This window comes from Coregonus clupeaformis, chromosome 10 (assembly GCF_020615455.1).
Source record: "Coregonus clupeaformis isolate EN_2021a chromosome 10, ASM2061545v1, whole genome shotgun sequence".
Lineage (NCBI taxonomy): Eukaryota > Metazoa > Chordata > Actinopteri > Salmoniformes > Salmonidae > Coregonus > Coregonus clupeaformis.
Window position 1 is genome coordinate 36019295 of NC_059201.1, and position 12509 is coordinate 36031803.

At 40.2% G+C, this 12509-nt stretch overlaps 1 protein-coding gene across 3 annotated transcripts in view; it reads right to left on the reverse strand.

Annotated features, from left to right (window-relative positions):
- Window positions 1-1106: 1106 nt before the first annotated feature.
- LOC121575383 (sarcolemmal membrane-associated protein-like) overlaps window positions 1107-12509 on the reverse strand; it is a 209358-nt gene continuing 197955 nt past the window's right edge. For 2 of the 3 annotated variants that reach the window (XM_041888450.2, XM_041888448.2), the window contains one exon: window positions 1107-1372. In XM_041888450.2, the coding sequence (XP_041744384.1) occupies window positions 1277-1372 (96 nt within the window). In that variant the 3' untranslated portion in view covers window positions 1107-1276. The remainder of the gene's footprint in view (window positions 1373-12509) is intronic. The other variant, XM_041888449.2, reaches the window with a different exon arrangement.

Below are 12509 nucleotides of genomic sequence, written 5' to 3' on the forward strand. Positions count from 1 at the left end.
TGAGTCGGACTAGAACCCAACAAGTACTGTGAGCATGAGGCTGGGGATTAGAACCCATAGAGTACAGAGGGCCTAGAACCCAGAGACATGAGACTAGAAACCAGAGTTAGCAGGCTAGAGTTTAGAGCATAGACAGACAACTGGTCCAGTTCACTACAGCCTTTACAGACGTTCAACTGAAGGGGTTTGTGCCCATAATGTCTTCCAGTGTCCACAAACTGTGTTCAAGTCAACAATCCCCAAACTTACCCAAAATCATCTAGTAGCACATCAAATAACTTTCCATTTTAATTACACATCTATGTTCTGTAGTGTTCTGTAGTTTTAAACATTCAGATTATTTGTTCCTAGTTTTTTTACAAGCTAAAACAAGACAGTAGTATAGACATACAGTACCATCATACGGTGTATGAAAGCATGTTGTTCTGAACATAGTCATCTACCAACCACAAGTTATAGATGTGACGCTTGGTTGCTGCCTCTGTAGGAGAGTGGCACTTCTAGAAAGGCAGACTGTCTTCACAAACACACAGTTCTGCTGTTAGTTACTGTAGGCCCTCGACCCCTTGTGCCCAATGAACGTAAGCTACGTCCCAAATGGCACCCTATTCCCTATATAGTGCACTACTTTAGACCAGAGAATGGCACCCTATTCCCTATATAGTGCACTACTTTAGACCAGGGCCCTATGGGAATAGGGTGTAATTAGGGACGCACCCTAAGGATAATCATATTGATGATTTGGCTTTAGTAATAAAGCGTTATTTGGAATAGCACATTAACATGGTAGACCAAGCACACAGAAAGTCAACTCAGCTAAAACAACCTGCAGCCTAAATAAAATAATAAAAGGTTTGGTACCCATCAGAAAAACTAAACCAAAGCCTAGTTTAGGCCACTTTAATAATACCAATATTCCCATCATCAAACTGATTAAGAACTGCTGATAAATATTCTCCCTCCCTCCCTCTCCCTCCTCTCCCTCTCCCTCCCTCCCTCTCCCTCCCTCCTCCCTCCCTCCTCCCTCTCTCTCCCTCCCTCCCTCTCCCTCCTCCCTCCCTCCCTCTCTCCCTCCCTCCCTCTCCTCCTCCTCCCTCTCTCCCCCCTCCTCTCTCCCTCACAGTTAGACTTTGTACAGTTTAAAGCAGTGGGACTTTCTGTAGGGGAAACAACCAGAGGTAATCAATAGATGAATCAAAAGGGGCAGGGGGTTGGTGTGGGCAGAGGTAGAGATGCCAGGTGAAGACGTGGTACAGGACTCGTAATAGGTAAGGTCTCAGGTGGGGGTGCTCTTGGAGAGGTTGGGATAAAGCACCACAGCCGTCACTGCTACCATCACTGCTACAACTGGCATCCAGGGGATCCAACCAGTCTGCAGGAGAGAGACGGACAGAGAGAAAGACTGGGTTAGAGTTCATGTCTAGGCCTTCAGCTAGCCTACACCGGGGCTGAGATTGAGGCCACAGGTTGGAGAGAGAGAGACAACTGTTCTGACTGAGGAAGCAAGGAAAAAGACATGCTCATTTGTTTAAAAAAACATTTAAAAGCTGAAGAAGTAGGACGGTCATAAAGCAATAATGACAACAAGAAGAATAACTTGAAACCAAAGAATAAGCGTTGGTGGCATTGTGTTAGTGATCCAAGACAGATAGGCAGCAGGCATCAATGAGTATAGAGTGATCCAAGACAGATAGGCAGCAGGCATCAATGAGTAGAGTGATCCAAGACAGAGGGCAGGCATCCATGACTGTGATAATATACACAGTGCATTCGGAAAGTATTCAGACCCCTTGACTTTTTCTACATTTTGTTACGTTACAGCCTTATTCTAAAATGGATTTAAAAAAATGTTTTCTTCATCAATCTACACACAATACCTCATAATGACAAAGCAAAAACAGATTGACATTTTAGCTAATTTATGAAAAACAAAAAACGGAAATATCACATTTACATAAGTATTCAGACCCTTTACTCAATACTTTATTGAAGCACCTTTGGCAGCGATTACAGCCTCAAGTCTTCTTGGGTATGACGCTACAAGCTTGACACACCTGTATTTGGGGGGTTTCTCCCATTCTTCTCTGCAGATCCTCTCAAGCTCTGTCAGGTTGGATGGGGAGTGTTTTTTTCAGGTCTGTCCAGAGATGTTAGATTGGGTTCAAGTCCGGGTTCTGGCTGGGCCACTCAAGGACATTGGCTGTGTGCTTAGGGTTGTTGTCCGGTTGGAAGGTGAACCTTCGCCCCAGTCTGAGGTCCTGAGCGCTCTGGAGCAGGTTTTCATCAAGGATCTCTCTGTACTTTGCTCTGTTCATCTTTCCCTCAATCCTAACTAGTCTCCCAGTCGCTGCCACTGAAAACCATCCCCACAGTATGATGCTGCCACCACCATGCTTCACCGTAGGGATGGTGCCAGGTTTCCTCCAGACGTGACGCTTGGCATTCAGGCCAAAGAATTCAATCTTGGTTTCATCAGACCTGAGAATCTTGTTTCTCATGGTCTGAGAGTCCTTTAGGTGTCTTTTGGTAAACTCCAAGCGGGCTGTCATGTGCCTTTTACTGAGGAGTGGCTTCCGTCTGGCCACTCTACCATAAAGGCCTGATTGGTGGAGTGCTGCAGAGATGGTTGTCTTTCTGTAAGGTTCTCTCATCTCTACAGAGGAACTGTGGAGCTCTGTCAGAGTAACCAATCGGGTTCTTGGTCACCTCCCTGACCAAGGCCCTTCTCCCCAATTGCTCAGTTTGGCCGGGTGGCCAGCTCTAGGAAGAGTCTTGGTGGTTCCAAACTTCTTCCATTTAAGAATGATGGAGGCCACTGTGTTCTTGGGGACCTTCAATGCTGCAGACAGTTTTTGGTGCCCTTCCCCAGATCTGTGCCTCGACACAATCCTGTCTCGGAGCTCTACAGACAATTCCTTCAACCTCATGCCTTGGTTTTTGCTCTGACATGCACTGTCATCTGTGGGACCTTATATAGACAGGTGTGTGCCTTTCCAAATCATGTCCAATCAATTAAATTTACCACAGATGGACTCCAATCAAGTTGTAGAAACATATCAAGGATGATCAATGGAAACAGCTGAGCTCAATTTCGAGTCTCATAGCAAAGAGTCTGAATACTTATGTAAATAAGGTATCTGTTTTTTTATTTTTTATTCATTTGCAAACATTTCTTAAACCTGATTTCGCTTTGTCATTATGGGGTATTGTGTGTAGAACAATGAGGGGGGGAAATAATGTAATCCATTTTAGAATAAGGCTGTAAAGGAACAAAATGTCAAAAACAGTCAAGGGGTCTGAATACTTTCCAAATGCACTGTAGACTGATAATGCTGACAGGCTAGTTTAGTGCAGGGCTGGTCAACTGTGATAATATGTAAACTGATAATGCTGACAGGCTAGTTCTGTGCAGGGCTGGTCAACTCTGGTCCTGGAGAGCCAAAAAACTTCTGGGTTTCATCCTCTTCCTCTAATCAGGGACTGATTCAGACCTGGGACACCAGGTGAGTGCAACTAACTACCAGGTAGAAACAAAAACCAGAAGTGTATTTGGTCCTCCAGGACCAGAATTGACAAGCCCAGGTTTAGTGTAGGTTCTTGCCAAGCTGCAAGAGTGGTTCAATTATAGCCATGCACTGGAAGGTAAGAGAGGATGATACTGATGATGATAGCTAGAGAGGATGATACTGATGAAGATAGTTAGAGAGGATGATACTGATGAAGATAGCTAGAGAGGATGATACTGATGAAGATAGCTAGAGAGGATGATACTGATGAAGATAGTTAGAGAGGATGTTACTGATGAAAATAGCTAGAGAGGATGATACTGATGAAGATAGTTAGAGAGGATGATACTGATGAAGGTAGTTAGAGAGGATGATACTGATGAGGTAGTTAGAGAGGATGTTACTGATGAAGATAGTTAGAGAGGATGATACCGATGAAGATAGCTAGAGAGGATGTTACCGATGAAGATAGTTAGAGAGGATGATACAGATGAAGATAGTTAGAGAGGATGATACAGATGAAGATAGTTAGAGAGGATGTTACTGATGAAGATAGTTAGAGGATGATACTGATGAAGATAGCTAGAGAGGATGATACTGATGAAGATAGTTAGAGAGGATGATACTGATGAGGTAGTTAGAGAGGATGTTACTGATGAAGATAGTTAGAGAGGATGATACCGATGAAGATAGCTAGAGAGGATGTTACCGATGAAGATAGTTAGAGAGGATGATACAGATGAAGATAGTTAGAGAGGATGATACAGATGAAGATAGTTAGAGAGGATGTTACTGATGAAGATAGTTAGAGAGGATGATACAGATGAAGATAGTTAGAGAGGATGTTACTGATGAAGATAGTTAGAGAGGATGATACTGATGAAGGTAGCTAGAGAGGATGATACTGATGAAGATAGTTAGAGAGGATGATACAGATGAAGGTAGTTAGAGAGGATGTTACTGATGAAGATAGTTAGAGGATGATACTGATGAAGATAGCTAGAGAGGATGATACTGATGAAGATAGTTAGAGAGGATGATACTGATGAAAATAGCTAGAGAGGATGATACTGATGAAGATAGCTAGAGAGGATGATACTGATGAAGATGGAGAGGATGATACTGATGAAGATAGTTAGAGGATGTTACTGATGAAGATAGTTAGAGGATGATACTGATGAAGATAGCTAGAGAGGATGATACTGATGAAGATGGAGAGGATGATACTGATGAAGATAGTTAGAGAGGATGATACTGATGAAGATGGAGAGGATGATACTGATGAAGATAGTTAGAGGATGTTACTGATGAAGATAGTTAGAGGATGATACTGATGAAGATAGCTAGAGAGGATGATACTGATGAAGATAGTTAGAGAGGATGATACTGATGAAAATAGCTAGAGAGGATGATACTGATGAAGATAGCTAGAGAGGATGATACTGATGAAGGTAGTTAGAGAGGATGTTACTGATGAAGATAGTTAGAGGATGATACTGATGAAGATAGCTAGAGAGGATGATACTGATGAAGATGGAGAGGATGATACTGATGAAGATAGTTAGAGAGGATGATACTGATGAAGATAGCTAGAGAGGATGTTACTGATGAAGATAGTTAGAGAGGATGATACAGATGAAGGTAGCTAGAGAGGATGTTACTGATGAAGATAGAGAGGATGATACAGATGAAGGTAGCTAGAGAGGATGATACTGATGATGATAGCTAGAGAGGATGTTACTGATGAAGATAGCTAGAGAGGATGATACAGATGAAGTTAGCTAGAGAGGATGTTACTGATGAAGATAGTTAGAGAGGATGATACAGATGAAGATAGCTAGAGAGGATGATAGTGATGAAGGTAGTTAGAGAGGATGATACTGATGAAGATAGTTAGAGAGGATGATACTGATGAAGGTAGCTAGAGAGGATGATACTGATGAAGGTAGCTAGAGAGGATGATACTGATGAAGATAGCTAGAGAGGATGATACAGATGAAGATAGCTAGAGAGGATGACACTGATGAAGATAGTTAGAGAGGATGATACAGATGATGAAGATAGTTAGAGAGGATGATACTGATGAAAATAGCTAGAGAGGATGATACAGATGAAGGTAGCTAGAGAGGATGATACTGATGAAGATAGTTAGAGAGGATGATACAGATGATGAAGGTAGTTAGAGAGGATGATACTGATGAAGATAGCTAGAGAGGATGATACAGATGAAGGTAGTTAGAGAGGATGATACTGATGAAGATAGCTAGAGAGGATGATACAGATGAAGGTAGCTAGAGAGGATGATACAGATGAAGGTAGTTAGAGAGGATGATACTGATGAAGATAGCTAGAGAGGATGATACAGATGAAAATAGCTAGAGAGGATGATACTGATGAAGGTAGTTAGAGAGGATGATACTGATGAAGGTAGTTAGAGAGGATGATACTGATGATGAAAACAGTTAGAGAGGAAGATACTGACGATGAAGATACAGTGGGGAGAACAAGTATTTGATACACTGCCGATTTTGCAGGTTTTCCTACTGCATGTAGAGGTCTGTAATTGTTATCATATGTACACTTCAACTGTGAGAGACGGGATCTAAAACAAAAATCCAGAAAATCACATTGTATGATTTTTAAGTAATTAATTTGCATTTTAATGCATGACATAAGTATTTGATACATCAGAAAAGCAGAACTTAATATTTGGTACAGAAACCTTTGTTTGCAATTACAGAGATCATACGTTTCCTGTAGGTCTTGACCAGGTTTGCACACACTGCAGCAGGGATTTTGGCCCACTCCTCCATTCAGACCTTCTCCAGATCCTTCAGGTTTCGGGGCTGTCGCTGGGCAATATGGACTTTCAGCTCCCTCCAAAGATTTTCTATTGGGTTCAGGTCTGGAGACTGGCTAGGCCACTCCAGGACCTTGAGATGCTTCTTACGGAGCCACTCCTTAGATGCCCTGACTGTGTGTTTCGGGTCGTTGTCATGCTGGAAGACCCAGCCACGACCCATCTTCAATGGATCTCGCGATACATGGCCCCATCCATCCTCCCCTCAATATGGTGCAGTGGTCCTGTCCCCTTTGCAGAAAAGCATCCCCAAAGAGTGATGTTTCCACCCCCATGCTTCACGGTTGGGAGGGTGTTCTTGGGGTTGTACTCATCCTTCTTCTTCCTCCAAACATGGCGAGTGGAGTTTAGACCAATAAGCTCTATTTTTGTCTCATCAGACCACATGACCTTCTCCCATTCCTCCTCTGGATCATCCAGATGGTCATTGGCAAACTTCAGATGGGCCTGGACATGCACTGGCTTGAGCAGGGGGACCTTGCGTGCGTTGCAGGATTTTAATCCATGACGGCGTAGTGTGTTACTAATGGTTTTCTTTGAGACTGTGGTCCCAGCTCTCTTCAGGTCATTGACCAGGTCCTGCCGTGTAGTTCTGGGCTGATCCCTCACCTTCCTCATGATCATTGATGCCCCACGAGGTGAGATCTTGCATGGAGCCCCAGACCGAGGGTGATTGACCGTCATCTTGAACTTCTTCCATTTTCTAATAATTGTGCCAACAGTTGTTGCTTTCTCACCAAGCTGCTTGCCTATTGTCCTGTAGCCCATCCCAGCCTTGTGCAGGTCTACAAATTTATCCCTGATGTCCTTACACAGCTCTCTGGTCTTGGCCATTGTGGAGAGGTTGGAGTCTGTTTGATTGAGTGTGTGGACAGGTGTCTTTTATACAGGTAACGAGTTAAACAGGTGCAGTTAATACAGGTAATGAGTGGAGAACAGGAGGGCTTCTTAAAGAAAAACTAACAGGTCTGTGAGAGCTGGAATTCTTACTGGTTGGTAGGTGATCAAATACTTATGTCATGCAATAAAATGCAAATGAATTACTTAAAAATCATACAATGTGATTTTCTGGATTTTTGTTTTAGATTCCGTCTCATATTTGAAGTGTACCTATGATAAAAATTACAGACCTCTACATGCTTTGTAAGTAGGAAAACCTGCAAAATCGGCAGTGTATCAAATACTTGTTCTCCCCACTGTAGAGAGAGAGGATGATACAGATGATGAAGACAGTTAGAGAGGATGATAATTATGAAGAAGATAGTTAGAGAGGATGATACTGATGATGAAGATAGAGAGGATGATACTGATGATGAAGATGGTTAGAGAGGATGATACTGATGAAGATAGCTAGAGAGGATGATACTGATTATGAAGATAGAGAAGATGATACAGATGATGAAGATGGTTAGAGAGGATGATACTGATGAAGATAGAGAGGATGATACAGATGATGAAAATAGTTAGAGAGGATGATACTGATGATGAAGATAGTTAGAGAGGATTATACTGATGATGAAGATGGTTAGAGAGGATGATACTGATTATGAAGATAGTTAGAGAGGATGATAATTATGATGAAGATAGTTAGAGGATGATACTGATGATGAAGATAGTCAGAGAGGATGATACAGATGATGAAAATAGAGAGGATGATACTGATGAAGAAAGTTAGAGAGGATGATACTGATGAAGACAGCTAGAGAGGATGATACTGATGATGAAGATGGTTAGAGAGGATGATGCAGATGATGAAGATAGAGAAGATGATACAGATGAAGATAGAGGATGATACTGATGAAGATAGTTAGAGAGGATGATACTGACGATGAACATAGTTAGAGAGGATGATACAGATGAAGATAGAAGATGATACAGATGAAGATAGAGGATGTTACTGATGAATATAGTTAGATAGGATGATACTGATGAAGATAGCTAGAGAGGATGATACTGATGAAGATAGTTAGAGAGGATGATACTGATGAAGATAGTTAGAGAGGATGATACTGATGAAGATAGTTAGAGAGGATGATACTGATGAAGATAGTTAGAGGATGATACTGATGATGAAAATAGAGAGGATGAGACTGATGAAAATAGTTTGCATGATACTGATGAATGTAGTTAGAGAGGATGATACAGATGATGAAGATAGAGAGGATGATACTGATGAAAATAGAGGATGATACCGACGATGAAGAGAGTTAGAGAGGATGATACAGATGAAGATAGTTAGAGAGGATGATACAGATGATGAAGTTAGTTAGAGAGGATGATACAGATGATGAAAATAGAGAGGATGATAGAGATGAAGATAGTTAGAGAGGATGATACAGATGAAGATAGTTAGAGAGAATGATACAGATGAAGATAGTTAGAGAGGATGATACTGATGAAAATAGTTAGAGAGGATGATACTGATGAAGATAGTTAGAGAGGATGATACTGATGATGAAGATAGAGAGGATGATACTGATGAAAATAGAGGATGATACCGACGATGAAGATGGTTAGAGAGGATGATACCGACGATGAAGATAGAGAGGATGATACTGATGAAAATAGAGAGGATGATACTGATGAAGATAGTTAGAGGGGATAATACTGATGAAGATAGTCAGAGAGGATGATACTGATGAAGATAGCTAGAGAGGATGATACTGATGAAAATAGTTTGCATGATACTGATGAAACTGATGAATGTAGTTAGAGAGGATGATACAGATGATGAAGATAGAGAGGATGATACTGATGAAAATAGGGGATGATACCGACGATGAAGATAGTTAGAGAAGATGATACTGATGAAGTTGGTTAGAGAGGATGATACTGATGAAGATAGCTAGAGAGGATGATACTGATGATGAAGATAGTTAGAGAGGATGATACTGATGATGAAGATAGAGAAGATGATACAGATGATGAAGATAGAGATGATGATACTGATGATGAAAATAGAGAGGATGATACTGATGAAGGTAGTTAGAGAGGATGATACTGACGATGAAGATAGTTAGAGAGGATGATACTGATGATGAAGATAGTTAGAGAGGATGATACTGATGATGAAGATAGTTAGAGAGGATGATACTGATGATGAAGATAGAGAAGATGATACAGATGATGAAGATAGAGATGATGATACTGATGAAAATAGAGAGGATGATACTGATGAAGATGGTTAGCGAGGATGATACTGATGATGAAGATAGCTAGAGAGGATGATACTGATGATGAAGATAGTTAGAGAGGATGACACTGATGAAGATAGGTAGAGATTAAGATAGTTAGAGAGGATGATACTGATGATGAAGATAGTTTGAATGATACTGATGATGAAAATAGTAAGATGATGATATTGACGATGAAGAGAGTTAGAGAGGATGATATAGATGAAGTTGGTTAGAGAGGATGATACTAATGAAGATAGTTAGAGAGGATGATACTAATGAAGATAGCTAGAGAGGATGATACTGATGAAAATAGAGGATGATACCGACGATGAAAATAGTTAGAGAGGATGATATAGATGAAGTTGGTTAGAGAGGATGATACTAATGAAGATAGAGAGGATGATACTAATGAAGATAGTTAGAGAGGATGATACAGATGAAGTTGGTTAGAGAGGATGATACTAATGAAGATAGAGGATGATACTAATGAAGATAGAGGATGATACTGATGATGAAGATAGTTAGAGAGGATGATACTGATGAAGTTGGTTAGCGAGGATGATACAGATGAAGATAGCTAGAGAGGATGATATAGACGATGAAGAGAGTTAGAGAGGATGATACTGATGATGAAGATAGTTAGAGAGGATGATACTGATGAAGATAAAGATGATGATACTGATGATGAAGATATTTAGAGAGGATGATACTGATGAAGATGGTTAGCGAGGATGATACTGATGAAGATAGTTAGAGAGGATGATACAGATGATGAAGATAGTTAGAGAGGATGATACTGATGATGAAGATAGAGGATGATACTGATGATGAAGATAGTTTGAATGATACTGATGAAGATAGTTAGAGAGGATGATACAGATGAAGTTGGTTAGAGAGGATGATACAGATGAAGTTGGTTAGAGAGGATGATACTGATGAAGATAGCTAGAGAGGATGATACTGATGATGAAGATAGTTAGCGAGGATGATACTGATGAAGATAGTTAGAGAGGATGATACTGATGATGAAGATAGTTAGAGAGGATGATACTGATGACGAAGATAGAGGATGATACAGATGATGAAAATAGTTAGAGAGGATGATACTGATGATGAAGATAGTTAGAGAGGATGATACTGATGAAGTTGGTTAGAGAGGATGATACTGATGAAGATAGCTAGAGAGGATGATACTGATGATGAAGATAGTTAGAGAGGATGATACTGATGATGAAGATAGAGAAGATGATACAGATGATGAAGATAGAGAGGATGATACTGATGATGAAAATAGAGAGGATGATACTGATGAAGGTAGTTAGAGAGGATGATACTGACGATGAAGATAGTTAGAGAGGATGATATTTAGAGAGGATGATACAGATGATGAAAATAGTTAGAGAGGATGATACTGATGATGAAGATAGTTAGAGAGGATGATACTGATGAAAATAGAGAGGATGATACTGATGAAGATGGTTAGCGAGGATGATACTGATGATGAAGAGTGTTTGAATGATACTGATGAAGATAGTTAGAGAGGATGATACTGATGAAGTTGGTTAGCGAGGATGATACAGATGAAAATAGTTAGAGGATGATACAGATGAAGATAGTTAGAGATGAAGATAGTTAGAGAGGATGATACTGATGATGAAGATAGCTAGATAGGATGATACTGATGATGAAGATAGAGAGGATGATAGTGATGAAGATAGGTAGAGATGAAGATAGTTAGAGAGGATGATACTGATGATGAAGATAGCTAGAGAGGATGATACTGATGATGAAGATAGTTTGAATGATACAGATGATGAAGATAGAGAGGATGATACTGATGAAAATATAGGATGATACCGACGATGAAGATCGTTAGAGGATGATATTGACGATGAAGAGAGTTAGAGAGGATGATATAAATGAAGTTGGTTAGAGATGATGATACAGATGAAGATAGCTAGAGAGGATGATACTGATGAAGATAGTTAGAGAGGATGATACTGATGATGAAGATAGTTAGAGAGGATGATACTGATGAAGATGGTTAGCGAGGATGATACTGATGAAAATAGTTAGAGAGGATGATACAGATGATGAAGATAGTTAGAGAGGATGATACTGATGATGAAGATAGAAGATGATACTGATGATGAAGATAGTTTTAATGATACAGATGATGAAGATAGTTTGAATGATACTGATGAAGATAGTTAGAGAGGATGATACTGATGAAGATAGTTAGAGAGGATGATACTGATGATGAAGATAGTTAGAGAGGATGATACTGATGAAGATGGTTAGAGAGGATGATACTGATGAAGATAGTTAGAGAGGATGATACTGATGATGAAGATAGTTAGAGAGGATGATACTGATGAAGATGGTTAGCGAGGATGATACTGATGAAGATAGTTAGAGAGGATGATACTGATGATGAAGATAGTTAGAGAGGATGATACTGATGATGAAGATAGAGAGGATGATACTGATGAAGATAGGTAGAGATGAAGATAGTTAGAGAGGATGATACTGATGATGAAGATAGCTAGAGAGGATGATACTGATGATGAAGATAGTTTGAATGATACAGATGATGAAGATAGAGAGGATGATACTGATGAAAATATAGGATGATACCGACGATGAAGATCGTTAGAGAGGATGATACTGATGAAGATGGTTAGCGAGGATGATACTGATGAAGATAGTTAGAGAGGATGATACTGATGATGAAGATAGTTAGAGAGGATGATACTGATGAAGATGGTTAGCGAGGATGATACTGATGAAGATAGTTAGAGAGGATGATACTGATGATGAAGATAGTTAGAGAGGATGATACTGATGAAGATGGTTAGCGAGGATGATACTGATGAAGATAGTTAGAGAGGATGATACTGATGATGAAGATAGTTAGAGAGGATGATACTGATGAAGATGGTTAGCGAGGATGATACTGATGAAGAT